Source organism: Moschus berezovskii, chromosome 1 (genome assembly GCF_049115385.1).
Source record: "Moschus berezovskii isolate FMDL1 chromosome 1, NW_MosBer_1.0, whole genome shotgun sequence".
Lineage (NCBI taxonomy): Eukaryota > Metazoa > Chordata > Mammalia > Artiodactyla > Moschidae > Moschus > Moschus berezovskii.
Genome location: NC_142460.1, coordinates 150205697 through 150233305, shown reverse-complemented (window position 1 = coordinate 150233305; position 27609 = coordinate 150205697). Strand labels below are relative to the sequence as shown.

General features: G+C 39.8%; 1 protein-coding gene across 4 annotated transcripts in view; it reads right to left on the bottom strand.

The window, feature by feature from the left end:
* GK5 (glycerol kinase 5) overlaps window positions 1-27609 on the bottom strand; it is an 80996-nt gene that overhangs the window by 46740 nt on the left and 6647 nt on the right. For all 4 annotated transcript variants that reach the window (XM_088840095.1, XM_055412432.2, XM_055412448.2 and 1 more), the window contains 2 exons: window positions 21755-21848; window positions 20057-20132 (listed from right to left, as the gene is read on the bottom strand). In XM_088840095.1, coding sequence (XP_088696221.1) covers window positions 20057-20132; window positions 21755-21848 — 170 coding nt within the window. The remainder of the gene's footprint in view (window positions 1-20056; window positions 20133-21754; window positions 21849-27609) is intronic.

Here is a 27609-nt window from a genome sequence, read left to right as displayed (position 1 = left end):
TGTGCTATTTTGGAGACTTCTAATAGTTAAGAAAATTTTTTTAAATTACTCATTGTAAATAGATAAAAACATTTTAACAGCATTCTTTGATGCACAAAAGTTTTTAATTTGCATGAAGTTCAACTTATCTATTTTTTTCATTTGTTAGCTGTGCTTTTGATGTCATTTAAGAAATCATAATAAATCCACAGTGATGAAAATTTTCTCTACATTTTCTTGTAAGAGTTTTATAGATTTGTATTTTAAATTTATTCATTGACCCATTTTTAGTTACCTTTTCTTTAATGAATTTTTATCTTTAAAAATTTTTTGACTGCATTGCATACAGGATTCTAATTCTCAACCAGAGACTGACTTTGTGCCCCCCAGAGTGCGAGTGCAAAGCCCCAACCACAGGACCACCAGGGAAATCCCTTGACTTAATTTTTATATTTGGTATATAGTAAGGGTCTCACTTCATGCTTTTGCATGTGGATGTCCAGTTTTCTCAGTATCCTTTGTTGAAAAGACTCTTCTTTCCCCATTGCCTGGTCATGGCTCCCTACTTTCTATGGATTGCCATAACAACGTATCACAAACTGGGTGGCTAAAAGAATAGCAATTTATTGTCTCCCACTGCTGGGGGCTAGAAGTCCAAAATTATGGTGTTGGTAGGGCCATGCTCCCTCTGGAACCCAGAAGAGAATCTGCCCTCATCTGTCCCTGGTTTCTGGTAATGGGTATTAGTCACTCAGTCATGGTTGACTCTTTCTGACCCCATGGACTGCAGCCCACCAGGATCCTCTGTCCATGGAATTTTCCAGGCCAGAAAACTGGAGTGGGTAGCCATTCCGTTCTCCAGGGGACCTTCCCAACCCAGGGATCTGGGGGTTTGCAGCAATCTCTGGCATCCCCTGACTCATAGAGACATCACTCCTATCCTCCTTCTTCACATGGTGTCCCTGTGTCTGTCTTCTCATGAGGAAATCAGTCATATTTGATGAAGAGTTCACCCTACTGCATTATGACCTCATCCTAATTAAATAACTACATTTGCAATGACCCTATTTCCAAAAGTGACTGCCAAGGCACTACTGTTGCTTTTATTGGGCTATTCCCCCAAGTCTCCCCCACTCTTCTGTGTGAGATTACTGAACCAAAGAGTAAGACAATTTTCCTCCTTAAATGTGGCAAAACTTGCTATATTTGATCTTGTAATCAGTACTGCATAGTGACTGTTCTAATAACTTTTGATGCCACACAGTCAAATGCCTTCTCAGTTAGGGTGTCCCTACCAGGTCGTGCATGGAGGAGTGTAGAACATCAGTTTTCCTTGATAAGTATTTGGAGGTGTCAATTTGATATGAAGCAAGCGTGAATATATTATAGAATATGACAGCAATGCGTGAGTGAAACAAATCTGCCATAATCTCACCCACACTGATTTTTTGGTTAGTTTAATACATAAAAACACATCTTGTTTTAATAATTTTTGAGGCTGAATACAGAGGGGCTGTTTACAGGAAAGGCAGAGCAATTAAGGGAGTTGAAAGTGGTTTTAAGAAAAGGCATGAATTCTGAACTGTATGGTTTTATACTGTTTGTACTGTGTAATTTTCTACCTTCATATATAATTTCAGTTTGTAAACTTTTTTAAAGTTTATTTATGTATGCATTCATTTGACCGTGTTGGTCTTAGCTGCAGCATGCGGGGTCTTCACTGCATCGTACTGATCTTTCCTTGCTGCACGTGGACTCAGTAGTTGAGGCACTCGGGCTTAGTTGCCCCGAGGCATGTGGGATCTTAATTCCCCAACCAGAGATAGAATCCACGTCCCCTGCATTGGCAGGCGGATTATTAACGACCGGACCACCAGGGAGGTCCCTCAGTGAGATACTTTAAATCTCCATTCTTTTGAAAATAAATGTGGTAGCTCTAGAAATCTGTTTTTCCCACTCCTCGGTTATTGCCAATTCTTCCTTACTGAGAGCTGCAGCTATCAGTTTGTGACTTTTCCGAACTGGTTTTGCAACCTGTGCTTTCCTTGTTATGTGTGGTCACTGATGTTTCTGAAGCTTCTGTTATCTTTCCTACGTGATCAGCGAGCGATCTGACACACATTTTCTAAAATGTGCAGCCCCCAAATTCCCCAAAAAGGTACTTGCCCTTTAAATCTTCCAAGACATGTGCCAAAGGAAGCCACTATAGCTGAGAGGGCCAGAGCCTAGGTAGGCATCTGTGCCAGTTCTGCAGGGCATTGCAAAATCCACCAGAGTATATAGGCCCCAATTTTTTAAGTTCAGTTTTAATTGGAGGATAATTGCTTTACAGCGTTGTGTTGGTCTCCGCTGTACAACAATGTGAATGAGCCATAAGTGTACACTTATCTCCTCTCTCTTGAGCCTCCCTCCTGTCCAGCCCCCATCCCACCCCTCTAGGTTGTCACAATGCACTGATCTGAGCCCCTGTGCTACACAGCAGCTTCCCACTAGCTGTTTTACACATATTCATACACGCCAACGCTACTCTCAGTTTGTCCCGCCTTCTCCTACCCCCACTGTGTCCACGTCTGTTCTCTACATCTGCGTCTCTATTCCTGCTCTGCAAATAGGTTCATCAGTACCATTTTTCTGGGTTCCATATGTAGGCATTAATATATGATATTTGTTTTTCTCTTTCTGACTTACTTCACTCTGTTCAATAGGTTCTGCATGTGTGCATGCTAAGTCCCTTCAGTCGTGTCCGACTCTTTGTGACCCTATGGACTGCAGCCCACCAGGCTCCATGGGCCATGGGATTTTCTAGGCAAGAATACTGGAGTGGGTCGCCAAGCCCTCCTCCAGGGGATCTTCCTGACCCAGGGATCGAACCTGTGTCTCTTATCTCTCCTGCACTGGCAGGCAGGTTCTTTACCACTAGAGCCACCCTAGCCCCAAATCTTTGTGGAACAAGATTCCCATGACCTGCCACCAAGGTGGGCTGCCTTCCCCACATACGCAGTAGGGCTGAAGAACGGAGCTGGTGGCACATGCCGTCTCTTCCCCAAGGACAGGGGTCTCTACCTTCATCCAGCAGTCCGTGAGTTAATATCAAGATGGGTCAGGTTCCAGAGTGCTGAAAGAGCTTGTTCCAATCTTTCTCAATCAGCAGTTGCTGTGGTGGAGGGACCAATCTCTACAGCTTCCCACTCCACTATTGTGGTGATGTCACTCTCTACCCCTGGACTTTCAAGTTACCTACCTACCTTTTCAATACCTAGCCTGGGATCACTCTTTCTTCTGGGTTCACTTTCAATGTCAGAACCACTGAGAGAAGCTGGAAGAAAGTCGTATAGCCTTGTTAATTGGTACCAGCCCCTACTTATGAGATACGAGCTCATCTCCTCCCTGAGTCACTAAAACTGCTGAATGTCTTTCTCCGATCCCTTATCAGTTTCCTCTCCATTCCCCATCAAGGGCCCATCTAAATGTTCACCAGATATCTCCAGACCTAGGCCACCACTGGCTTCTTGTTTTTCAAAGGAAGTCAGGACACAGGGAATGACCTTCTTTCACTCCCCACTCCTCCACCAGCTACACTTTCAGCCATTGTGGGTCTCTCTCTTGGTCCAGAAGAGAAGCTTTCTTTCTCCAAGTCCAAGGCTGGCACCTCCATTTGGGCTCTTAGTACCCATGCCTTCCTCTCTTCTACTATTTCATTTCACAAACATTCCTTCAGCAGTCTTCTCTAAATATGCTTAAATCTTCCCATCTTTGACCAAAACCAAAATTCTGATGCAGGATGCCTCCCCACCCAGCTGAGCCCTCTCAGTGTTTCCTCATCATCTCCCACTGTCTCAACTACATACAATTCGAATGCAGTTTAGATTCCCAATCATTCATGAAAATTATATTCACCATGGCCACCAATATATTCCTATTTTCTTGGCAGCGTGGCTTGTGGGATCTTAGTTCCCCAGTTCAGTTCAGTCACTCAGTCGTATTCGACTCTTTGCAACCCCATGAACCGCAGCATGCCAGGCCTCCCTGTCCATCACCAACTCTTGGAGTCCACCCAAACCCATGTCCATTGAGTCGGTGATGCCATCCAATCATCTCATCCTCTGTTGTCCCCTTCTCCTCCTGCCCTCAATCTTTCCCAGCATCAGGGTTTTTTCAAATGAGTCGGCTCTTCACATGAGGTGGCCAAAGTATTGGAGTTTCAGCTTCAACATCAGTCCTTCCAATGAACACCCAGGATCAATCTCCTTTAGAATGGACTGGTTGGATCTCCTTGCAGTCCAAGGGACTCTCAAGAGTCTTCTCCAACACCACAGTTCAAAAGCATCAATTCTTCAGCGCTAAGCTTTCTTTATAGTCCAACTCTCATATCCATACATGACCACTGGAAAAACCATAGCCTTGACTGGAGGGACCTTTGTTGGTAAAGTAATGTCTCTGCTTTTTAATATGCTGTCTATGTTGGTCATAACTTTCCTTCCAAGGAGTAAGCGTCTTTTTATTTCATGGCTGCAGTCAGCATCCGCAGTGATTTTGGAGCCCAGAAAAATAAAGTCTGACACTGTTTCCACTGTTTCCCCATCTATTTCTCATGAAGTGATGGGACCAGATGCCATGATCTTAGTTTTCTGAATGTTGAGCTTCAAGCCAACTTTTTCACTCTCCTCTTTCACTTTCATCAAGAGGGTCTTTAGTTCTTCTTCACTTTCTGCCATAAGGGTGGTGTCATCTGCATATCTGAGGTTATTGATATTTCTCCCGGCAATCCTGATTCCAGCTTGTGCTTCTTCCAGCCCAGCGTTCCTCATGATGTACTCTGCATAAAAGTTGAATAAGCAGGGTGACAATATACAGCCTTGACGTACTCCTTTTCCTATTTGGAACCAGTCTGTTGTTCCACCTCCAGTTCTAACTGTTGCTTCCTGGCCTGCAACCAGGGATTAAACCCACACCCTTAGCAGTGAAAGTGCAGAGTCCTAATCACTGGAAATTCCCCCTAATGTATTTCTAATTCCCAGATTTACAGGATCCTTTTCCATCATCTGACTTGACCTTTCTGCAATACTGGCTTCAGAGGATCACTTCCTCCTTCTTAGAACAGTTACTTTCCTAAGTTTCCATGGTACCACTACACTGTTTCTCCTCCTGCCTTTCTAAGCACTTCTCTTGGGTTTTCCCTGCAGATTTTTCATCCATTGACTGCCAGGCTCACGCTGGTGTTTGCCGAGGGCTGCATCTGTAGTCTCTTTCTCTTTTTAACTAGCTGCTCTCTCGGAAATCTGACCCACACTCATGGACTCTCCCAATCCTCATCTCTAGGGCCAGTTTCTCACTTAAGTTCTATCCCCTCACAAATAAATAACTGCCTTCCTCCCATCTCCCAAGACTGGACTTCCCTGGTGGTTCAGTGGTTAAGACTCCATGCTTCTAATACAGGGGGCACAAGTTCAATTCCTGGTCGGGGAAGTTTTGTATGTCTTGCAGTGCAGCTAAACCAAAACAAAACAAAGATTGCTCACGCCATCTCAAATGCAACACGTCTAACCAGACCTGCCACTCCTCTCCCTCTGGTGTGTCACACCTGAGCTAAAAGTATCTTTCCGCTGTTACAGCCAAAAACTTGGGCAGGGAAGGTTCATCCTAAGTCCTCAAAGAGATCCCTTAAATCCCGGGAGTTTACATTCTAGTAAGGGGTTGAAAAACAAATGAGTTAAATAAATAAAGCACATAATTTCATACAATGAATATGCTTTGAAAACACTGGCATGGTAAAGGAACAGAGTAATTGGGGGTGAGGTGACTTTTTGATAAGAGATCAAAGACCTGAATAAGCAATAGCCTTCAAAGAGACTTCTTAGTCTCAGCCTTACTAACCTCAAATCCACTGTTGTTGATGCTTGAGAGAGTGGCATTGAAATATATACATTATCATGTGTAAAACAGATAGTTACTGGGAAGTTGCTATATAACACAAGGAGCTCAACCTGGTGCTCTGTGACAGCCAAGAGGGGTGGGAGGGACATTCAAGACACAGGGGATACACACACACACAGTATGGCTGATTCTCATTTTTATATGGCAGAAACCAATACAACATTGTTAAGCAATTATCCTGCAATTAAAAAAAAATGCATTCTTTCTAGGAAATTCCCTGGTAGTCCAGTGGTTAGGACTCTGCGTTTTCACTGCCAAGGGCATGGATTTGATCCCTGTACAGGGAACTAGGAACCTATAACCTGCATAGTATGTCCAAAAAGTTAAAAAAAAAAAAAAAGTTAACAAAAGAATATTCTTTCAAAATATAAAATTGGTAACATTACTCTCCAGCCTAACAGCTTTAGATAGTTTCCCACTGCTTAAAAGGGGAAAACTCTTTACCACAGCCAATGGCCTTCTCTGGTCCAGAGCCCTGCCTTCCTTTCCAGGTTCATCTCAGTCAAAGCCCTGAGTGACTACATATGCCAGGTACTGCTCTAGGTGTGAGGGACCCAGGCAGGACATGACAGACAAAAGTTCCAACACTCATGGAACTTCTTCTATGAGAGAGATATATATATTTAAAAAATGTAAATAAGTAAATACAGTTTTTAGATATGAAGTGATTTTAGATATGAAAATTTTTAGTGATGAACAATATGAAGAAAATAAAATGGTCAAGTTATAGGGAGGCATTAGGTTGGTGCAAAAGTTAACTGCAGTTTTTGCCATCTGATATTGGAATACATTCTACATAAATGTGATTATGTTATATATCATTTTTATGTGCATTTCTCACTTATTTTTTTTTTGCCAATGACATCACTTTCTGTTTATATTTATTTTAGACTAGTGAAACGCTGTTGGACAAAAAGGAAATTCTGGAGATTTTCTTGAGTTCAAAATGGGTCGTAAAGCAGTGGAGACAACTCACAACATCAACAACTCATTTGGCCCAGAAACTGCTAAAGAATGTACCATACAGTGGTGGTTCAGGAAGTTTTGCAAAGTAGACAAGAGCCTTGAAGATGCAGAGCATAGAGGCTGGCCATTGGAAGCTGACAACAGACAAATTGAGAGCAATCTTCGAAGCTGATCCTTGCACAACTACATGAGAAGCTGCCGAAGAACTCAATGTCGACCTTTCTAAGGCTGTTCAGCATTTGAAACAAAATTGAAAGGTGAAAAAGCTCAGTAAGTGGGCGCCTTGTGAACTGACTGGAAAAAAAAAATCATCCTTTTGAAGTGTCATCTTTTCTTATCCTATGCAACAACGAACTATTTCTCTATCGGATTGTGATGTGTGATGAAAAGGGAATTGTATATGTCAACTGGCTATGACTAGCTCAGTGGCTGGACCGAGAAGCTCCAAAGAACTTCCCATAGCCATAATCAGACTTGCACCAAACAAAGGTCATGGTCACTGTTTGGTGGTCTTCTGCCCGTATGAACCACTACAGCTTTCCGAATCCTGGAGAAACATTACATCTGCGAAGTATGTTCAGCAAATCAATGAGATGCACCAAAAACTACAACGTCTGCAGCCAGGATTGGTCAACAGAAAGGACCAATTCTTCTCCATGACAATGCCCAATGGCACACTGTACAACCAACACTTCAAAAGTTGAACAAACTGGGCTTCATATTCATCTGAATATTCATCCTTCATATTCACCTGATCTCTTGCCAACCGACCACCACTTCTTCAAGCACCTTGATAACTTTTTGCAGAAAAAACACTGCCACAACCAGCAGGATGCAGAAAATGCTTTCCAGGAGTTCATCGAATCCCGAAGCACAGCTTTTTATGCTGTAGGAATAAACCAACTTACTTCTCATTGGCAAATAAGTGTTGATTACAATGATCCCTATTTTGATTAATGTGTTTGAGCCTAGTTATAATGATTTAAAATTCACACTCTGAAACCATAATTATATTTGCACCAACCTAATAAAACAGTCAGAGAAGGTTCCTTAGAAATGCTCTTTGAGGTGAGGTCCAAGTGAAAAGAAAGGTAATTTCTTGGGTAAGATAGCTGCAGGCAGGGGGAGGAGCAGGTGCAAAGCCTGCAGCTAGAAAAGTGTACAAGAAACATCAGGAGGCTGATGTGGTTGTAGCATATGTAGTAATAACTCATGTTTCAACATTCACTTAGCAGTGACTTAGGTTTGCTTTCACTCTGTGAAGAAATGGAGGGAAAGCAGAAAAGGCAATATTGTAAACGAATTGCCTGAGACCTAACACAGTATACTATTCTGTGGCTCTAAATATATTCTGTATCATAGTTAGTGAGAACTATTAACATAAGTAGCAAGTGCCAAAATAAAAGATGTATATGGTGCTGGAGGAACACAGAGCAATTTCAATACTTGTATCACCAGAGTATAAATTCCTAGAGTGCTGCTGCTCTGATTCATCTTTATATTCAATTCAGTAGTCAGCACAGTGCTTTACTTTCAATGAGCCAGTTACTGAGTGAACTGCCACGCAATGACTCATGGTTTATATTACTAATTGGCACACACTCTGGTCCAAGGTTAGTTGGTAGAAGCTTCCCTGAGAGACACAGTGACAGAAGAAACAACTCAGGATTTTTTTTTTAGAACAATCAAAATGGAAGAGATATTTACAGTTGTTTTAGAAAACGGGCTAACCACAAACACTGATGAAATATATTGAAAAAATGTTTAACCTGAAGCATATGAAGAAAACAAGGACTGAAAAAAAAAAGTAACAAATGAGTTTCCTGGCATCTGAAGGGGGGGAAAAATGAGGAGGAAAAAATAAATAGAACATTCAAAGTTTTAGACTTCCTAAGAGTCGGACACGACTGAGCGACTGAACTGAACTGAACTGAACATCAATTCTCAGCGGCAACCCACTCCAGTGCTCTTGCCTGGAGAATCCCATGGACGGAGGAGCCTGGTGGGCTGCAGTCCGTGGGGTCGCTAAGAGTCGGGCACGACTGAGCGACTTCCCTTTCATTTTTCACTTTCATGCATTAGAGAAGGAAATGGCAACCCACTCCAGTGTTCTTGCCTGGAGAATCCCAGGGATGGGGGAGCCTGGTGGGCTGCCATCTATGGGGTCGCACAGAGTCGGACATGACTGAAGTGACTTAGCAGCAGCAGCAGCAGCTCCAATTCTAAGGAAAACAACGTTTCTATGGCCAAAATAGAAAGCACTATGGACACAGGACGGAAGAAGAGGAGGGGGCGCTGGTTGCGAGTGGGATGAACAACAGGTGGTTCCACAGGGTCAAACCTGCCTCTCTTTTTCTCTCAGAAGTGAAGAAGCACTTCCTGTTGGCTCAGGGCTGGGCCCATTCCTATGCTGGGTCTCAGCTGTTTGTTGGGGAGGTGTAGAACCTGCCAGCATTATATGTCACTATGGCTCATGGAACCAGGGAACGGAATAAAACTCCATTATTTTAAGGAATTATAAAAGATGCAGGAAGCCTTATGTGTCTGGGTTTTGGGGGAAAATATCCAGTGTTTCAGTTCCCATGAAGTTTTCGAAACCCATGAAAGAATACAGATATTTCACAAAAAGACAGCAATGAAGAAAATCCACAATTAATTTCTTTAGGAAAACAATACAACAGCAGCCCCAGTAAGGGAAATGAACTGTCTAGGAATCTGACTCTATTTCTCCTAAAAGTGAGGCGGTACGGTTCTACTGCTGCATAAAATATTTGCCTCCAACTAGGGTAATCTCAATGGCAAGCCACTCCAGTACTCTTGCCTAGAAAATCCCATGGATGGAGGAGGCTGGTAGGCTGCAGTCCGTGGGGTCGCTAGGGGTCAGACACGACTGAGCGACTTCACTTTCATTTTTCACTTTCACACACTGGAGAAGGAAATGGCAGCCCGCTCTGGTGTTCTTGCCTGGAGAATCCCAGGGACGGGGGAGCCTGGTGGGTTTCCATCTATGGGGTCACACAGAGTCGGACACGACTGAAGTGACTTAGCAGCAGCAGCAGGGTAATCTCAGATATGCAGATGACACCACCCTTATGGCAGAAAGTGAAGAGGAACTCAAAGGCCTCTTGTTAAAAATGAAAGAGGAGAGTGAAAAGTTTGGCTTGAAGCTCAACATTCAGAAAATGAAGATCATGGCATCTGGTCCCATCACTTCATGTGAAATAGATGGGGAAACAGTGGAAACAGTGTCAGACTTTATTTTTTTGGGCTCCAAAATCACTGCAGATGCTGACTGCAGCCAGGAAATTAAAAGACGCTTACTCCTTGGAAGGAAAGTTATGACCAACCTAGAGAGCATATTAAAAAGCAGAGACATTACTTTGCCAACCAAGGTCCATCTAGTCAAGGCTATGGTTTTTCCCGTGGTCATGTATGGATGTGAGAGTTGGACTGTGAAGAAAGCTGATCGCCGAAGAATTGATGCTTTTGAACTGTGGTGCTGGAGAAGACTCTTGAGAGTCCCTTGGACTGCAAGGAGATCCAACCAGTCCATTCTAAAGGAGATCGATCTTGGGTGTTCATTGGAAGGACTGATGCTAAAGCTGAAACTGCAATACTTTGGCCACCTCATGCGACGAGCTGACTCACTGGAAAAGAGTCTGATGCTGGGAGGGATTGGGGGTGGGAGGAGACGGGGACGACAGAGAATGAGATGGCTGGATGGCATCACCCACTCGATGGACATGAGTTGAGTGAACTCTGGGAGTTGGTGATGGACAGGGAGGCCTGGCGTGCTGTGATTCATGGGGTTGCAAAGAGTCGGACACGACTGAGCGACTGAACTGACTGACTGAACTGAGGGTAAACTTGCTGCCACAGACGACCTTGCTTTGCAGGTTCTGATGAAAGCAACCTCTGTGGCCAATAACCCAATTTCCAAATCCAACTAAACGTGACACTTGCAATTAGCTATCCCTAGGAACGCTCTCCTGCCCCCATTGCCACCCCACCTACTTCGCCAATTTGTCTAGGTCCTGAATTGCCAGCACTGACATTCTGATTCTCTTTAAATTGGGGGGTTGGTGGGACTTCCCTGGTGTTCCAGGGGTTAGGACTCCACATTTCCACTGCAGGGGGCCTGGGTTTGATCCCTGGTCCTAGAACGAATATCCTGCATGCCACTCAGTGTGTCCGAAAATAAATTAAAAAATCAACTGGGGGGTAGGGAAGGGGGGAGAAACTCATTGTACAAATCCTCAGCCTTCTTCTCTTCTATACATATAATCACTACCACAGAACACATGTAATTTTCACACTTCATTTACATCAGTGGTTCCCAACTGGGAATTCTCTGTCTCCCAGGCACATTTGGAAACGTGTGTAGATATTTTTAGTTGGGAAACTTAGGAAGCGGGGTGCTAATGGTATTTAATGGGTAGAGGCCAGGGAGGCTGCTAAACACCCTACAATGCCCAGGATTTCCCCCAAAACAAAGAACTATCTGGCCTAAAATGGCAACAGTGCCACTGGTTAGAAACACTGATCCCCACAGAAGACTTTAATTCACTTATTCCTTCATCTGACTAATGTACTAACTTGTGTCCAAGACACTAGGTGCAGAGTCGGGGTGAGGAGGAGGGTATGGGGCAACTGCAGATGCAGGCATCAACCTGTAATACAAATTATGCTCTGAAAGAAAGAGTATCTATCTGGAGGAAATGCACCACCCATCTGGGGGAAATTCACATCCCAAATCAAACACTTTACCGTGTTTCCTTCCACTCACCCACATCACCAACTAACTCATTCCTTCTCTTATATTCTCTATAATTTCTGTCATGTCCTACCAAAGATCAAAAGCAGTAATACTGGAAAATTTTTTAAATTAAACAATTTTTTCCTGAAGTATATGTGACTTGCAATATTATAGTAGTTTCAGGTGGATAACACATTAATTCAATATTTTTATAGAATAAAATCCATAGAAAGATATCAAATATGATCTGTACACCCTGTGCTGCACATAACATCCTTGCAACTTGGTATTTTTTAACTGGTATTTTGTAACTCTTAATCTCCTTCACCTATTTTTGGCTGAACCCTCACACCTCTCCCCTCTGGTAACCACTAGTTTATTCTCTGTATTGGTGAGCCTGTTTCTGTCTTGTTATATTTGTTCATTTGTTTGCATATTTCATTCATTTGTTCCACACAGTAAGTGAAAACACAGTACTTGTCTTTCTCTAACTTATTTCACCAAGCATAATATATAATATTGTATAATTTTACATGAACAGTTCTCTATGCATATTTGCTGTTGTTCAGTCACTAAGCTGTGTCCACCTCTTTGCGACCCCACGGAGTGCAGCATGCCAGGCTCCTCTGTCCTCCACTCTCTCCTGGAGTTTGCTCAAATTCATGTCTATTGAGTCAGTATTATCTAGTCACCTCATCCTCTGCCACCCGCTTCTCCTCTTGCCTTCAATCTTTCTCAGCATCAGAATCTTTTCCAATGAGTCAGCATCTCACATCAGGTGGCCAAAGTACTGGTGCTTCAGCTTTGGAATTAGTCCTTCCAATACACATTCAAAGTTGATTTATATAACTTATTTCTCCTTACATCTGTTAACGGACATTTAGGGTGCTTCCATGTCTTGGCCACCGTAAATAATGCTGCCATAAGCAATGAGGTGACTGTCTTTTCAAATCAGTGTTTTCACTAGATAAATACCCAGAAATGGGACTGCTGAATCATATTCGGTGTTGTTGTTCCATTGCTAAGTTGTGTCCAACTCTTTGTGACCCCATGGGCTGTAGTCTACCAGGCTTCTCCATCCATGGGAAATCCTAAGCAAAAATATATTGTAGTGGTTGCCATTTCCTTCTCCAGGGAATATTCCCAACCCAGGGATTGAACCCACATCTCCTGCTTGGCAGGCGGATTCTTTACCACTGTACTATCTGGGAAGTCTGCTGAATCATATGGTAGTTCTTAATTTTTTTTTTTTTTTTAGTTTTTAATTTTTAAAGAACTTCCATACTGATTTCCATATTGGCTGTACCAATTTACATTCTCACCAACAACACACAAGGGTTCCCTTTTCTCCACATCATTGCCAACATTTGTTACTTTTTATCTTTTTGATAACAGTCATTCTAATACCTGCAAAGTGACATCTTGTTGTGATTCTGAATTGCATTTCCCTGATAAGTGACATTGCGCATCTTTTCACAAATATGTTGGCCATCTGTATTTCTTCTTTAGAAAAATGTCTGTTAAGATTTTCTGCCCATTTTAAAATTGGATTGGCTATTTTTTTCATACTGTGGTGTATGAAGTGAAATGAAAACCACTCAGTCGAGTCAGACTCTTTGCGACCCCAAGGACTATACAGTCCATGGAATTCCCCAGGCAAGAATATACTGGAGTGGGTAGCCATTACCTTCTCCAGGGTATCTTCCCAAGCCAGGGATCAAACCCAGGTCTCCCACATTGCAGGCGGATTCTTTACCATCTGAATCACCAGCAAATATATTGTGTTGTATGAATCCTTTTTACATTTTGGATATTAAACCCTTACCAGACTATCATTTGCAACTATCTTCTCCCATTTGGTGGGTTCCTTGTTTCGTGATGGTTTCCTACACTATGCAAAAACTTTTGAGTTTGATTAGCTCCCATTTATTTTTCCTTTTTTTCCCCCTCACCTGAAGAAACAACATAAGAAACAAAGCCTTAACCAGTGTCAAAGAGTGAACTGCCTATGTTTTCTTCCAGTTTTATGATTTCAGGCCTTTCATTTAGGTCTTTAATTCATTTTGAGTTAATTTTTGTAAATGGGGTGAGAAAATGTTCTAATTTCATTCTTTTATGTGTATCTGTCTAGCTTTCCCAAAAGCACTTATTGAAGAGTCTTTTTTAAAAAAATTATATGTTTTTGCCTCCTTTACTATAGATTAATTGACCAGAGTTCATGGGTTTATTTCTGGGCTTGTTATTCTATGTGTCTGTTTTTGTGCAGATACCACACTGCTTTGATTACTTTAGCCTTGTAGTATAGTCTGAGGTCAGAGACGATAACCTGCAATTTTTTTCTTTATGCTCAAGACTGCTTTACTATTCAGGGTCTTTTTTGGTTTCATACAAATTTTAGGTTATTTGTTTTAGTTTTGTGAAAAATGTCATAGGTATTTTGATAGGGACTGCACTAGATTTGTAGACTGTTTTGGGTAGTATGGGTATTTTAAATAGTATTAATTCTTCTCACTCACAAACATGAGATATTTTTCCATTTATTTATATTGTCTTCAATTTCCTTCATCAATGTCTTATAGGTTTCAGAGTACAGGTCTTTCACTTCCTTCATTAAATTTATTCCTAGATATTTTATTATTTTTGATTTGATTATAAATCAAATTCTTTTCTTATTTGTGTATAGAAATGTAACAAATTTCTGTACATTAATCTGGTATTCTGAAACTTTACTGAATTCATTTATTAGTTCAAACAGGTTTTTTTTTTTTGGTGGAGTCCAAGATTTTCCTTTATATAGTATTATATCATCTGCAAACAGTAGTAGTTTTATTTCTTTCCTTCCAATCTAAATGCCTTTTATTTCTTTTTCCTGTCTGATTGCTGTGGCTAGGACTTCCAATACTATATTAAGCAGAAATGACAAGAGTGGGCATCCTCATCTGTTCCTGATCTTAGAGGAAATACTTTCAGCTTTTCACCACTGAGGATGATGCCAGGTGTTGATTTGTCACATGGCCTTTATTATGGTGATGTTTATTCCTTCTATATCAACTTTGTTCAGAGTTTTTCTCATGAATGCATATTGAGTTTTGTCAAATGCTTTTTCTGAATCTATTGAGATGATCATGTGACTATTATTCTTGATTTTGTTAATCATGTTAATTGATTTGCAGATATTAAACCACCTTTGCATTCCTAGAATAAATACTACTTGATCATGATGTATGATTTTTTTTATATATTGCTGATTTGGTTTGCTCATATTTTGTTGTGGATTCTTGCATCTATTTAATCAGAGATATTGGCCTGTAATTTTATTAATAGTATCTTTATCTGATTTTGGTATCAGGGTAATGCTGGCCTCATAGGATGAGGTGGGAAGTGTTCTCTCCTCTTTAATTTTTTGAAACTGTTTGTTTGAGAAGGCTATAGATATTAACTCTTCTTGAAATTTTGGTAGAATTGCCCCGTGAATTCATCTAGTCCCAGACTTTTGTTTGTTGGGAGTCCTTTGCTGATTCAATACTAATAATCTATTCAGATTTTCTATTTATTCCTGATGTAGTCTTGGAAAACTATGTTTCTAGGAATTTATTCACTTATTCTAGGTTATCCAGTTTGTTGGCATATTACTGTTTGCTGTATTTTCTTATGATTGTATTTCTGTGATATTAGTCATAATTTCTTTCTCATTTCTTATTTTCTTTACATTTGAGCACTGTTTTGATTTATAAGTCTGGCTAAAGTTTATCAGTTTTATCTTTTCAAAAACTACAGCTCTTGGTTTATCTTTTCTTTTTTTTTGGTCTCTGTTCTATTTCCACTCTGATCTTTATTATTTTCTTCTTTCTACTGACTTTGTGCTCTGTTCTTTTTTGTGTTGCTTTAGATGGAAAGTTAGGTTATTTATTTGAGATTTTTCTTGTTTCTTGAGGGAGGCGTCTATCACTATAAATTTCCCTCTTAGAATCATTTTTGCTGTGTCCTGTAGATTTTAGAAGGTTGTATTTCTTCATTTTTCATTCATCCCAAGGCATTTTTTAAACTTTTATTGACCCAATGGCTTTTGGGTAGCAGGTTTTCATTCTCCACTTGTTTGTATTTTTACCAGTTTTATTCATGCAATTGATTTCTGGTTTCTTATTGCTGTGGTCAGAAAAGAGGCTGGACTTAATTTCAATCTTCTTAAATTTACTGAGATTTTTATTGTGGCCTATCCTGGAGAATGTTCCATATGCCCTTGAGAAGAACAGGTACTGTGCTATTTTTGAATGCAATGTTCTATAGATATTTATTAAGTCCATCTGGCCTAATATGTCATTTAAGCCCATTGTTCCTTATTGGTTTTTTGTCTGATCTATTCATTAATGTGACTGGGGCATTCAAGTTCTCTATTATTATTACTGTCAATTTCTCCCTTTATGTCTGTTAATATTTACTTTATATATTTAGGTGCTTCTGTGTTGGGTGTATATATATAAACAAGTCTAATATCCTCCTCTTAGATTGAGGATCATCCCTTTATCATTATTTAATGCCCTAAATAATGTCTTGGTATATATTTTGTTTTAAAGTCTATTTTGTCTGATATGTGTACTGTTACCCCCGCTTTCCATTTCCACTTGCATGAAATATCTTTTCCTAATCTCTTCACTCTCAGTGTGTGACTTAAGCTCTGAAGTAAGTCCTGTTTAGGTTGCATATACATGGATCTTGTTTTTTCATCCAATCAGGTACCCTACGTCTTTTGATTGGAGTATTTAGTCTATTTACATTAGAAGTGATAATTAATAGGCACATACCTTTTGCCATTTCGTTACCTGTCTTCTGGTTGTTTTGTAGTTCTTTGTTCTTCTTTTTCTAATCTCTTCTCTTTCAGTTTGATAAATTTTTAAAATTATGTTTGAGTTCCTTTGTTTTTGTGTATCTATTGGAGAACTTTGATCTGATATATATATATATATATATATATATATATCAATCTGTAAATATATCTACTTGTTTTAGAATGACTTCCCTGGTGGCTCAGATGGTAAAGCATCTGATTACAATGTGGGAGACCTGGGTTCAATCCCTGGGTTGGGAAGATCCCCTGGAGAAGGAAATGACAACCCACGCCAGTACTCTTACCTGGAAAATCCCATGGATGGAGGAACCTGGTAGGCTACAGTCCATGGGGTCGCAAAGAGTTGGACACGACTGAGTGACTTTACTTTTCACTTTCTTTAGAACGATAGTCATTTAAGTTCAAACACATTCTAAAAGCTCTATTTTTTTTTAACTAACCACCCCACAACATTTTATGTTTTGGTGTTATATTTTATATTTTCATGAGTATCCATTAACTGTTCCCTGGTGGCTCAGATGGTAAAGAATCTGCCTGCAATGCAGAAGAACTGGGTTTGATCCCTGGGTCAGGAAGATCCCCTGGAGATGAAAATGGCTACTCACTTCAGTATTCTTACCCGGAGAATTCCATGGAAAGAAGAGCCTGGCGGGCTACAGTCCATGGGGTCACAAAGAGTTGGACACTAGTGAGTGACTAACATTTTCACATTGTTTATTGCACTCATAGTTGATTAATACTTAGCTTTGCAATTTTGTTTTTTAACCTTCATTGCTGCTTATTTAAGTGGCTCATCAACTGCCTTTACAGTATATTTACATCTGTCAGTGAGATAATTTTTCCCTTCAAATATTTTCTTATTTCTTGTTATAGGCTTTTCTTTTTCACTTAAAGATCCTTTAATGTTTCCTGTAAGGCCAGTTTAGTGTGATTAACTTAAGTTTTTGCTTGTCTGGAAAACTATTTTTCCTTCCATTCTGAATGATAACATTGCTGGGTGGAGTATCTTAGGTTGCAGGTTTTTCCCTTTCAACATTTTATCATGTCACTTCATTTTGGCCTACAAAGTTTCTGCTGAAAAATCAGCAGGTAGCCCTATGGGGGTTCCTTTGTATGTGATTTTGCTTTTCTTTTGCTGCCTTTAGAATTATCTTTAATGTTTGCCATTTCAATTATGATATGTCTTCATGAGGGTCTCTTTGGGTTCATCTTATTTGGGACTCTCTGTGCTTCCTAGATCTGGGTATCTGTTTCCTTCAAGCTACGGAAATTTTCAGCCATAATTTCATCAAATTTGTGATGAAATATTTTTATCCCTATCTCCTTCCAGGAGCCCTATAACCTGAATGTTAGTGTGTTTGATGTTATCTTACAGATCCCTTAAAGTTTCCTTTAAAAATTGTTTTTTCTTTTTGTTGTTCTGATTGGGTGGTTTCCAATATTTTGTCTTTCAAGTTGCTTATGCAATCTTCTGTATTACTTAATCTGCTGGCAATTCTTTCTAGTGAAATTTTCATTTCAATTATTGTATTCTTCAGCTCTGATTGTTTTTTATATTTTCTAGTTCTTTGTGAAGTTCTCACTGGGTTCCTCTATTCTTTTCCTGAGTTTGTGAGCATTTTTATTACTACTGTTTTAAACTCTTTGTCAAGTAAATTACTATCTCTGTTTCACTAGGGGTATTTTCACGTGTGGGGAAGTTATTCTTTCATTTGGAATGTATTCATTTGTCTTCTCACTTTTTGTTTCTATAAAGTTATGTGAAACAGTTACATATCCCAGGCTTAAAGGCATGTCCTTGTGTGGGAGCATCCCTGTGCAATCTGCATGTACCCAATTTTTGGTGAGGGACCTGGACCTGAAGTGAGCAGTAACTGTGTCTTCAGTTGGGGTACATGGGAAGCTGTCACCTTAGCAGGGCATAGAACTGGAATAGGAATGGTTAGAAGTAGAGCCAGATGTGAGCTGGGGCCCCTCCCAGGCTTAGGGCAGGGCCACAAGCAAAAGGGTTCGAGCTGTAAATCTGAGCTAGCCCCTCTTCTCTCCAGTGTGATGGTGGTCTCTCCTTTGGCCAGAGGCATGGCTGAGGCCCAAGGGGCTGGAACCCCAAATCTGAGCTAACTCAACTTCTCCCTGGTACAGTGGTTATTTGTACTTGGTTGGGAGCATTGTTGGAGAAGGCAAGGCTGGAGCAGCAACCCAGTGCAGGTTGGGACGTGTGCTGGAACAGTCCTGGCAGGGCAACCCCAGACCATGAGGTGTTTTCAATCAGCTGCTTCTGCACTGGGACTGGGAGCAGGTGGGTCTGTGGCATGCTCTTCAAGTCTGGAGTCTCGGTTTCTACAGCTCTCTGATGTGCTCTACTGGTTTTCAAACCAAGCAGGCTCGTATTCCTGGTGCTGGACCTCAGGGTTAAGGTGCCCAATACGGTAAACCCCTTGTTTTTTAGGGATGATGCACAAACCTGTATCCCCCTCCTCTTCTGGGTCACCCATTAGGAGTATAGATCCCGATTAGATTGCTTCTTCTTCCTTCCTCCCAGACTCCAAATGGTCCCTCCTTTAATAATCTTGGTTGTAGGGGAGCCTTTCTGATAGTCTTCAGAATGTTCTCAGAAAGTACTCAATAAGTAGTTACAGGTTTGATATGTTTGTTAGGAGAGGTGAGCTCAAGGTCTACCTACTTCACCATCTTAATCCCATACAATCAAATATTTAAAAATTTAAACTTCTTTCTCTTTCCTAACACTGAATTAAAGGTAAAGTTCTTGTGAATTCAGCTTAATTATATTTCTTAGACTTACCCTTACCCCTTACATCCACCACTTTTTGTCCCCACTGCCCCAAGCTCAAGATGCCCTTTAGAATCTAGAGCTCTGTAACAAAGAAATATTTTACAGTGATTTTGTTGTTTTTCTTAAAAAAAAAAAAGAAATACATATTGAAGGCAATATAGGAGTAGTGGAGAGAGTATATTCTCTGGAATCAAGAAGATAATTTGGAATTTTGGCTTGATTTATTAACGAGTGACTATGAATAATGTAGTTATTTCTCTGCGCTTCAGTTTATTTCTTTGTAAAATAGATGTAACCACTAATAGGTTTGTTTGTAAGGATACTGAAATCTGAAGAAAATATCATAGGTATTCACTGTATGGTATCCATTATACTACAATAATTGTGTTTAATTCATACATACCTCATTTGCTGTATTTAAAATTAAATTTGAAATAGACTAAAATATAAATCATATCATGGTCTTGTGTATCCAAACTTTGTCAGGTTCTCCTGAATCTTTCTAGGTATAAGCTAATTTTTTAGAACTTCAATCCACGCTTTATCTGAATTTTAATGAAAGCAATAGTCTTTTTACTACTACTACTTTATATAAGTTAAACCTAGCTGACATTCAGGGAACTTATGTAATAAGCCAGAAAGTAAACCCAATTTCTTTTCTCTTAAGCAAGCAATACTTCTTTCTTCACAAACTTTAAAACTCCCCAAACAGGTTTCAAAGCAATGTGTCCATCATGGCATGAACCCAGTGATAAGAGGTCTTATCACACAATGCACTTACTTGTCCCATGTGATAAAAGTTGCTCTCTGTGTTGAAATGCCAAGACCAACAATTTGATTCATTTCTATTCCTGCAGCTAAAAATAAACATAGATAAAACACATTTAAAAGCCTAGGAAGTTTATCTTTATAATATCATATGGAAAAGAAATCACTTAATATAACCTATGAGAAAAGCAACTGGGTTCAGCATTTTAATAACACAACTGGAGCTAATAAATAAAACATTACTAGGATGATTTTGTAGTATTTTTTTTTAACTTAAAGGGAAAAGAAGTTATAATCTAATAATGATAAAATGGACTTTTTGCTTTAAAGATTAGAAAGAAAACAAACACCACTTAAAGTAAGTTAGATGGTATTTTCTTCTTGACAACACTAAAAATTAGGATCTTCATTTCAGCAACGATCAGCTATAACAGAAGCTGGTTGATGGCAACAAAAGAAACCCTCATGGAAAGTAGCATAAATACTGAAGCACAGATCTTATTTACTACACAAACTCATGCTAGGATGCAAATAAAAACATGGATTTTGCAAAGCCCAAATTTCTTGAAATACAGCAGCTCACATGTTTCTGTGACATTCTTTTAAAAAAGCAATTTGTCCCACTGAACAAATTAGGGACAGCTTCAAATAGAGCTGTGCTCAATTTAAGGACGACACACAACCTCTTGTATAGTACTCCTTCCTGGTCTGATCATAAGGAAATAACCAGACAATCCCCAAATGCAGGATAGTCTATTAAACAGATTTGTACTTTTAAAAATTCTCAGTGTCATGAGGTACGTGGTCTATATTAAAGGAGGACAGACTGACTACTAAAGGCGATGCCTCATCTTTGTTGGATTCTGGATTGGAAAAAAAATTATTCAAGACTGAGATAAGAAGGGACTACTGAGGATCAAGTATTAGAAAATATCACTGGGTTAACGTTAAATTTCCTGTGTGATGATTACATCATATTTACATATGAGAATACTCCTTATCTTTGGAGATAATGCTTAAGTATTTAAGGATAACAGGTTATTACGTCATAACCAACTCTCACCTCGGGCAACTAAAGTGAGCCTAGGAGAAAGCACACAGGTACTCTTCCAATCTTTTAAAAATAGGTTTTGAAATACTTCAAACCAGAAAAGTTAGGAGAAGCAATTCAGTCAGAGAAATGAAGTGAAAGACCTTTTTGAAATTACAAGTCCTCTTTCTCCATGTTCTTAAAGAAGGCTGTACTGAGACTGCTCTTAAAGAGCTAAGATTCCAGACCCTGGCTGCAGCCAAGAGAACACTTGTCCTAAGAGGTTGGAAAGGAAAAAAACAAAACAAAAACTTATTTTACGATAAAGATAACTCAGCTGAAAACTCCTGAGAGCAGGAACTGAGCGTTGTAACTTTGTTTACAGTCCTCTTGTATTTTGTACAATACAGGAAATGGAATGGGCACTGGCTACAACCTGGAATAAATAGTAAGGTGAACCTTTAATACTGCAGCTCAAAAAGACTTCAAGCAGAGGAGAGAGTTGCTGCTACCCTCCCTTGACAAACTGGGTTCACTATAAACCACAAATGTCCTTCCTCCCCAAACTACTGGGAAACTGTGACTCCAATAAAATATTGTATGTATAATTTAGGAAACCCACAAAATTCTTATTATATACAAAATACACGTTATCATCTCTACTATTATAAATCCAATTACCTTTGACAGATTCTTTTATTACAGCAACAAACTGAAGCCAGAGAACATCAGGATCAATTTCAACCCAGCCAGCCTGAGGATAAAGACTTTCTACCTATTAAGGAAAAGAGAAAATTTAGTAAAAACAAATTAGAACAAGTCAGTAGCATCCAGGCCTTAACGGTATCAGTTAAAATAATTGAAAATAAGATTTTACTTATTATCTAATTCATTTTTATTGTTAAGATGAAAAAAATATGAAATAAAAAAGGATGATACACCAAAATAGCAGTTTTATTCAGTTCATGAATTTACAGAAGATTTTATCTTTATTTCCCAGGCTTTCTACAATGAAAATGCATTATTTCTATAATTAAAAAAATGTCAAACTTAAAAAAAACCACCTGGACAGGATGCATGGAGCAGCTATTTGTAAGCTCCAAAACGTATATGGTGGCAGACAGGGAAAGAAGATAAGAATTAGAATACCACCAAAATGGTAGTGAGTTTCCCATTTTTCTTCTGGTATCACCTGGCCTAGACGCAAGGCAACCTGAAAACCCAGAAGCAGGTACCAAGGTGCACTGAAAAAGCCAGGAGAACATTTGTTAACACTCAGAGAGGAACAGAACAAATCTCTCACTTTTCTTTTTTATTCACCGTCTCCATCCTTTTATATGCTGGCTATCTCACAGTGGCAGCTACAGCAGTATCCACTAGCACCCCAAATACTGAGGGAGGTAAAACTTCCTCTCTCAGAACAGGTGCTGGAGACTCAAAAGGGTAAGGTGAACCCCCTATGGTTTTTTCCTCTGTGTGTCCTCCTGATGCCTAGCCTTGGATAAGGGCATAGGAAGGGCCCTGAAGAATGGGATAGTGAAAGCTTCAGGTAAGAGGACCCAAATGAGGAGGCTCAGTTCAGTTCGGTTCAGTTCAGTCGCTCAGTTGTGTCCGACTCTTTGCGACCCCATGAATCACAGCACGCCAGGCCTCCCTGTCCATCACCAACTCCCGGAGTTCACTCAAACTCATGTCCATCGAGTCGGTGATACCGTCCAGCCATCTCATTCTCTGTCGTCCCCGTCTCCTCCCATCCCCAATCCCTCCCAGCATCAGAGTCTTTTCCATTGAGGCAGCTCTTCGCATGAGGTGGCCAAAGTATTGGAGTTTCAGCTTTAGCATGAGTCCTTCCAATGAACACCCAGGATTGATCTCCTTTAGAATGGACTGGTTGGATCTCCTTGCAGTCCAAGGGACTCTCAAGAGTCTTCTCCAGCACCACAGTTCAAAAGCATCACTTCTTCAGCGATCAGCTTTCTTCACAGTCCAACTCTCACATCCATACATGACCACGGGAAAAACCATAGCCTTGACTAGATAGACCTTTGTTAGCAAAGTAATGTCTCTGCTTTTTAATGTACTATCTAAGTTGGTCATAACTTTCCTTCCAAGGAGTAAGTGTCTTTTAATTTCATGGCTGCAGTCAGCATCTGCAGTGATTTTGGAGCTCCCAAAAATAAAGTCTGACACTGTTTCCACTGTTTCCCCATCTATTTCCTATGAAGTGATGGGACCAGATGCCATGATCTTCGTTTTCTGAATGTTGAGCTTCAAGCCAACTTTTTCACTCTCCTCTTTCACTTTCATCAAGAGGGTCTTTAGTTTCTCTTCACTTTCTGCCATAAGGGTGGTGTCATCTGCATATCTGAGGTTATTGATATTTCTCCCGGCAATCTTGATTTCAGCTTGTGCTTCCTCCAGCCCAGCATTCCTCATGATGTACTCTGCATATAAGTTAAATAAGCAGGATGACAATATACAACCTTGACGTACTCCTTTTCCTATTTGGAACCAGTCTGTTGTTCCATGTCCAGTTCTAACTGTTGCTTCCTTACCTGCATACAGGTTTCTAAAGAGGCTCAGGGAACCTAAAAGTCCCAGGAAGATCTCAGAGAGGGAAAAGCCTAGGAAAGCTACTCCAGAAAGACGTGGATGAACTCCCAGGCTCTCCTGGAAGCTGCACATGTATGAATACACTCCTAGACAGCATTTGTTGTTGCTAGACTATGCCAGACAGCATAGTCGCTAAGTGTCTTTTGCAATCCCATGGGCTTGTAGCCCGGGGCTTCCCAGGTGGCACTAGGAGTAAAGAACCTGCCTGTCAATGCAGGAGACTTAAGAGATGCAGGTTCAATCCCTGGGTCGGGAAGATCCCCAGAGGAGGAAATGGCAACCCACCCCAGTGTTCCTGCCTGGGAAATCCCATGGACAGGGGAGCCTGGCCGGCTACAGTCCATTGGGTTGCAAGAGTCAGAGACAACTGAAGCAACTTAGCACATGTGGACTGTAGCCGGCCAGGCTCCTCTGTCCATGGGATTTCCCAGGCAGGAACACTGGAGTGGGTTGTCATTTCTTTCTCCAGGATCTTCCCGACTCAGAGTTCAAACCTGTGTCTCCTCAAAGAAGGCAGATTCTTTACCACTGAGCCACCAGGGAAGCCATCCTAACAGCATAGCAAAGATGCTAAAAGCAGAACTTAAAAAAAAAACCAGATCACTGCCCAAGTCCTGGGGCTTCATAGATGGTGCATCCGGTACAGAATCTGCCTGCCAATGCAGGAGACACAAGAGATACGGGTTTGATCCCTGGGTGGGGAAGATGGCAACCCACTCCAGTATTCTTGCTTGGAGATTCCCACGGACAGAGGAGCCTGGCGGGCTACAATCCATGGGGTTGCAAAGTCAGACATGACTGCGCACACATGCACTCCCAGGTCCCAGACCGAACTCTAGGTGGCACATACTACACAGGACAGATCTAAATAGCACTTCCAAGATCTTAAAAACAGAATTGACATTGAAATCAAAATGCAAGAAAGGCTGGTCAGACTGTGTAGCCCGAACACAACTGCATTAACTGCCTATTAAAGAAAAATATCAACATTTGTCATAGGCCTTATACAAGACTCAGAGGTTTATAACATGATATTTGAAATGTCCAGGATACAATCCAAAAATACAAGGTACGTTAAGAATCAGAAAAATTTCAGCTCATATAGCAAAAGAAAACAGATACCAGTATCAACATAACAGATAATTTTGACAAAGATTTTAAAGCAACTCTTATAAAAATGCTCCAAGAAGTAAGGGTGAATTCTTTTGAAACATACAGGAACATAGAAAGTTTTATCAAAGAAAATGATAAAAGACATAAGGAAAAACAAAAATCACACCATTTCAAAATTAAAAAGTGGGGGAAATGGAGAGATGCTGGTCAAAGGATAAAAACTTTAAGTTATAAGATGAATAAGGTCTAGGGACTTAATGTACAGTATGGTAACTAGAGTTAATAATAATGTATTATACACTCAAAATTTGCTAAGAGATTAAGTGTTCTCAACAAACACACACACAGATACAAATGATAACCTTGTGAGATGAAAAGTGTTTAATTAACATTAATTATGTTATTTCATTAACAATGTATATGTATGCCAAAAGATCAAATTTGCACACCTTAAATACATATAACTTTTGTCAACTTACCTTAATAAAACTGGAAAAAATTAATTAGAAAAAGAAAATGATTAAAACACATACTGGATCAGCTCCATGGTAGAATGGAGATAACAGAAGAAAGTCAATAAGCTTAAAGACAAATCAATAGAAATTCTCTAATCTGAACAACAACAACAAAAAAAGAAGAAAACCTCAGGGATCTGTGGAACAGAGAAAATGGTCTAATATTCATGTCAGCAGAGGGCCCAAAGAAGAAAAGAAAGACTTCAGTGCCTAAACAAATTACTTAAGGGAAGTAATAGTGCTAAGAATTCCCAAGCCCAGTAAAAGATTTAAAATCTATATATTCAGGAAGCTTAGAAAATCCCCACCAGGATAAGTCCAAAGCAGTTCACAGCCAGGTCCAACATAATTCAAATGCTAAAAACTGAAAGCAAAACAAAACAAAACTGAAAGCAACCAGACAGAATAAACACACAGAATAATAATTCAAATGACTGTGGACTTCTCATCAGAACAAAGGCCAGGAAGAAGTGGCTCAACATTTTTAGAGTGCAAAAAACTTTCATCTACAATTCCATATCAAAATCCTAGGATTTTTAATAGATATAGATATCATCATTCTAAAATTTACATGGAAAGGTGAAAGAACTAAAATAGCCAAAACAATACCAAAAAAGAATAAAATTGGAGGAATCACACTACACAATCTGAAGACTTACTCTAAAGTCATAGTAATCAAAATAGTGTAATTATAAAAACAGACAAATAGATCACGGAGCACAAGAGAATCCAGAAGTAGACCCACACGAATATAGCTAGTTGATTTTTGACAAATATACAAGGTAATGCAATGGAGAAAAATAGCTTTTTCAACAGAGTTGGAATAATTAGACATCCATATGCAAAAACCTCAATCTTAAAAAACCTCACTTCTTACACAAAAAACTAACTCAAAATGGATCCCAGATGTAAATGTAAAACTGTAAAATGCTCATAGGAAATCACAGGAAAAAATCTTTGTGATTTGGGATTAGGTGAAGAGTTCTTCGGCGATCAGCTTTCTTCACAGTCCAACTCTCACATCCATACATGACCACTGGAAAAACCATAGCCTTGACTAGACGGACATTTGTTGGCAAAGTAATGTCTCTGCTTTTTAATATACTATCTAGGTTGGTCATAACTTTCCTTCCAAGGAGTAAGCGTCTTTTAATTTCATGGCTGCAATCAGCATCCGCAGTGATTTTGGAGCCAAAAAAATAAAGTCTGACACTGTTTTCACTGTTTTTCCATCTATTTCCCATGAATGATGGGACCAGATGCCATGATCTTTGTTTTCTGAATGTTGAGCTTCAAGCCAACCTTTTCACTCTCCTCTTTCACTTTTATCAAGAGGATTTTGAGTTGTACTGCAAGGAGATCCAACCAGTCCATTCTAAAGGAGATCAATCCTGGGTGTTCATTGGAAGGACTGATGCTAAAGCTGAAACTCCAATACTTTGGCCACCTCATGCGACGAGTTGACTCACTGGAAAAGACTCTGATGCTGGGAAGGATTGGGGGCGGGAGGAGAAGGGGACGACAGAGAATGAGATGGCTGCATGGCATCAGTGACTCGATGGACATGAGTTTGAGTGAACTCTGGGAGTTGGTGATGGACAGGGAGGCCTGGCGTTCTGTGATTCATGGGGTCGCAAAGAGTCGGACATGACTGAGTGACTGAACTGAACTGAAGAGTTCTTAGACATGACACCCAAACTATGATGAATAAAACAAGAAAAATTGATAAAGTGAGCTTCATCAGAATTAAAACTATGTGTTCAGCAAAAGATATTGTTAAGAAAATGAAAAAGCCAAGTACAGACTAGTTGAAAATATCTGAAAACTGTATATTCAACACAGGATTTATATCCAGAATATATTTTTAAAAATCTCAAAGCAACAGTTAGAAAACAATTCAATTAAAAAATGGCCAAAAAACCTGAACTTCATCAAAGAGTACATATGGATAGAAAATATGCACATGGAAATATTCAACGTCATTAGGTAAATGCAAATCAAAACCGCAGTGAGATAACACTACATCTAAAATTTAAAAAAAAATACTAACAATATCAAGTGTTGATGAAAAACAGAATTCACAGACATTGCTGGTGGGAATGCAAAATGATGAGTCACTCTGGAAAAGTTGGGTAATTTTTTGTTAAGTTAAATATTCACTTACCATGTGATGCAACAATCCCACTCCTAGGTATTTATCCCAGAGAAATGAAAGCTTACATTCACATTAAAATCTGTACACAAATGTTTACAGCTGTCTATTCAAGATCACCAGAAACTGAAAACAATGCAAAT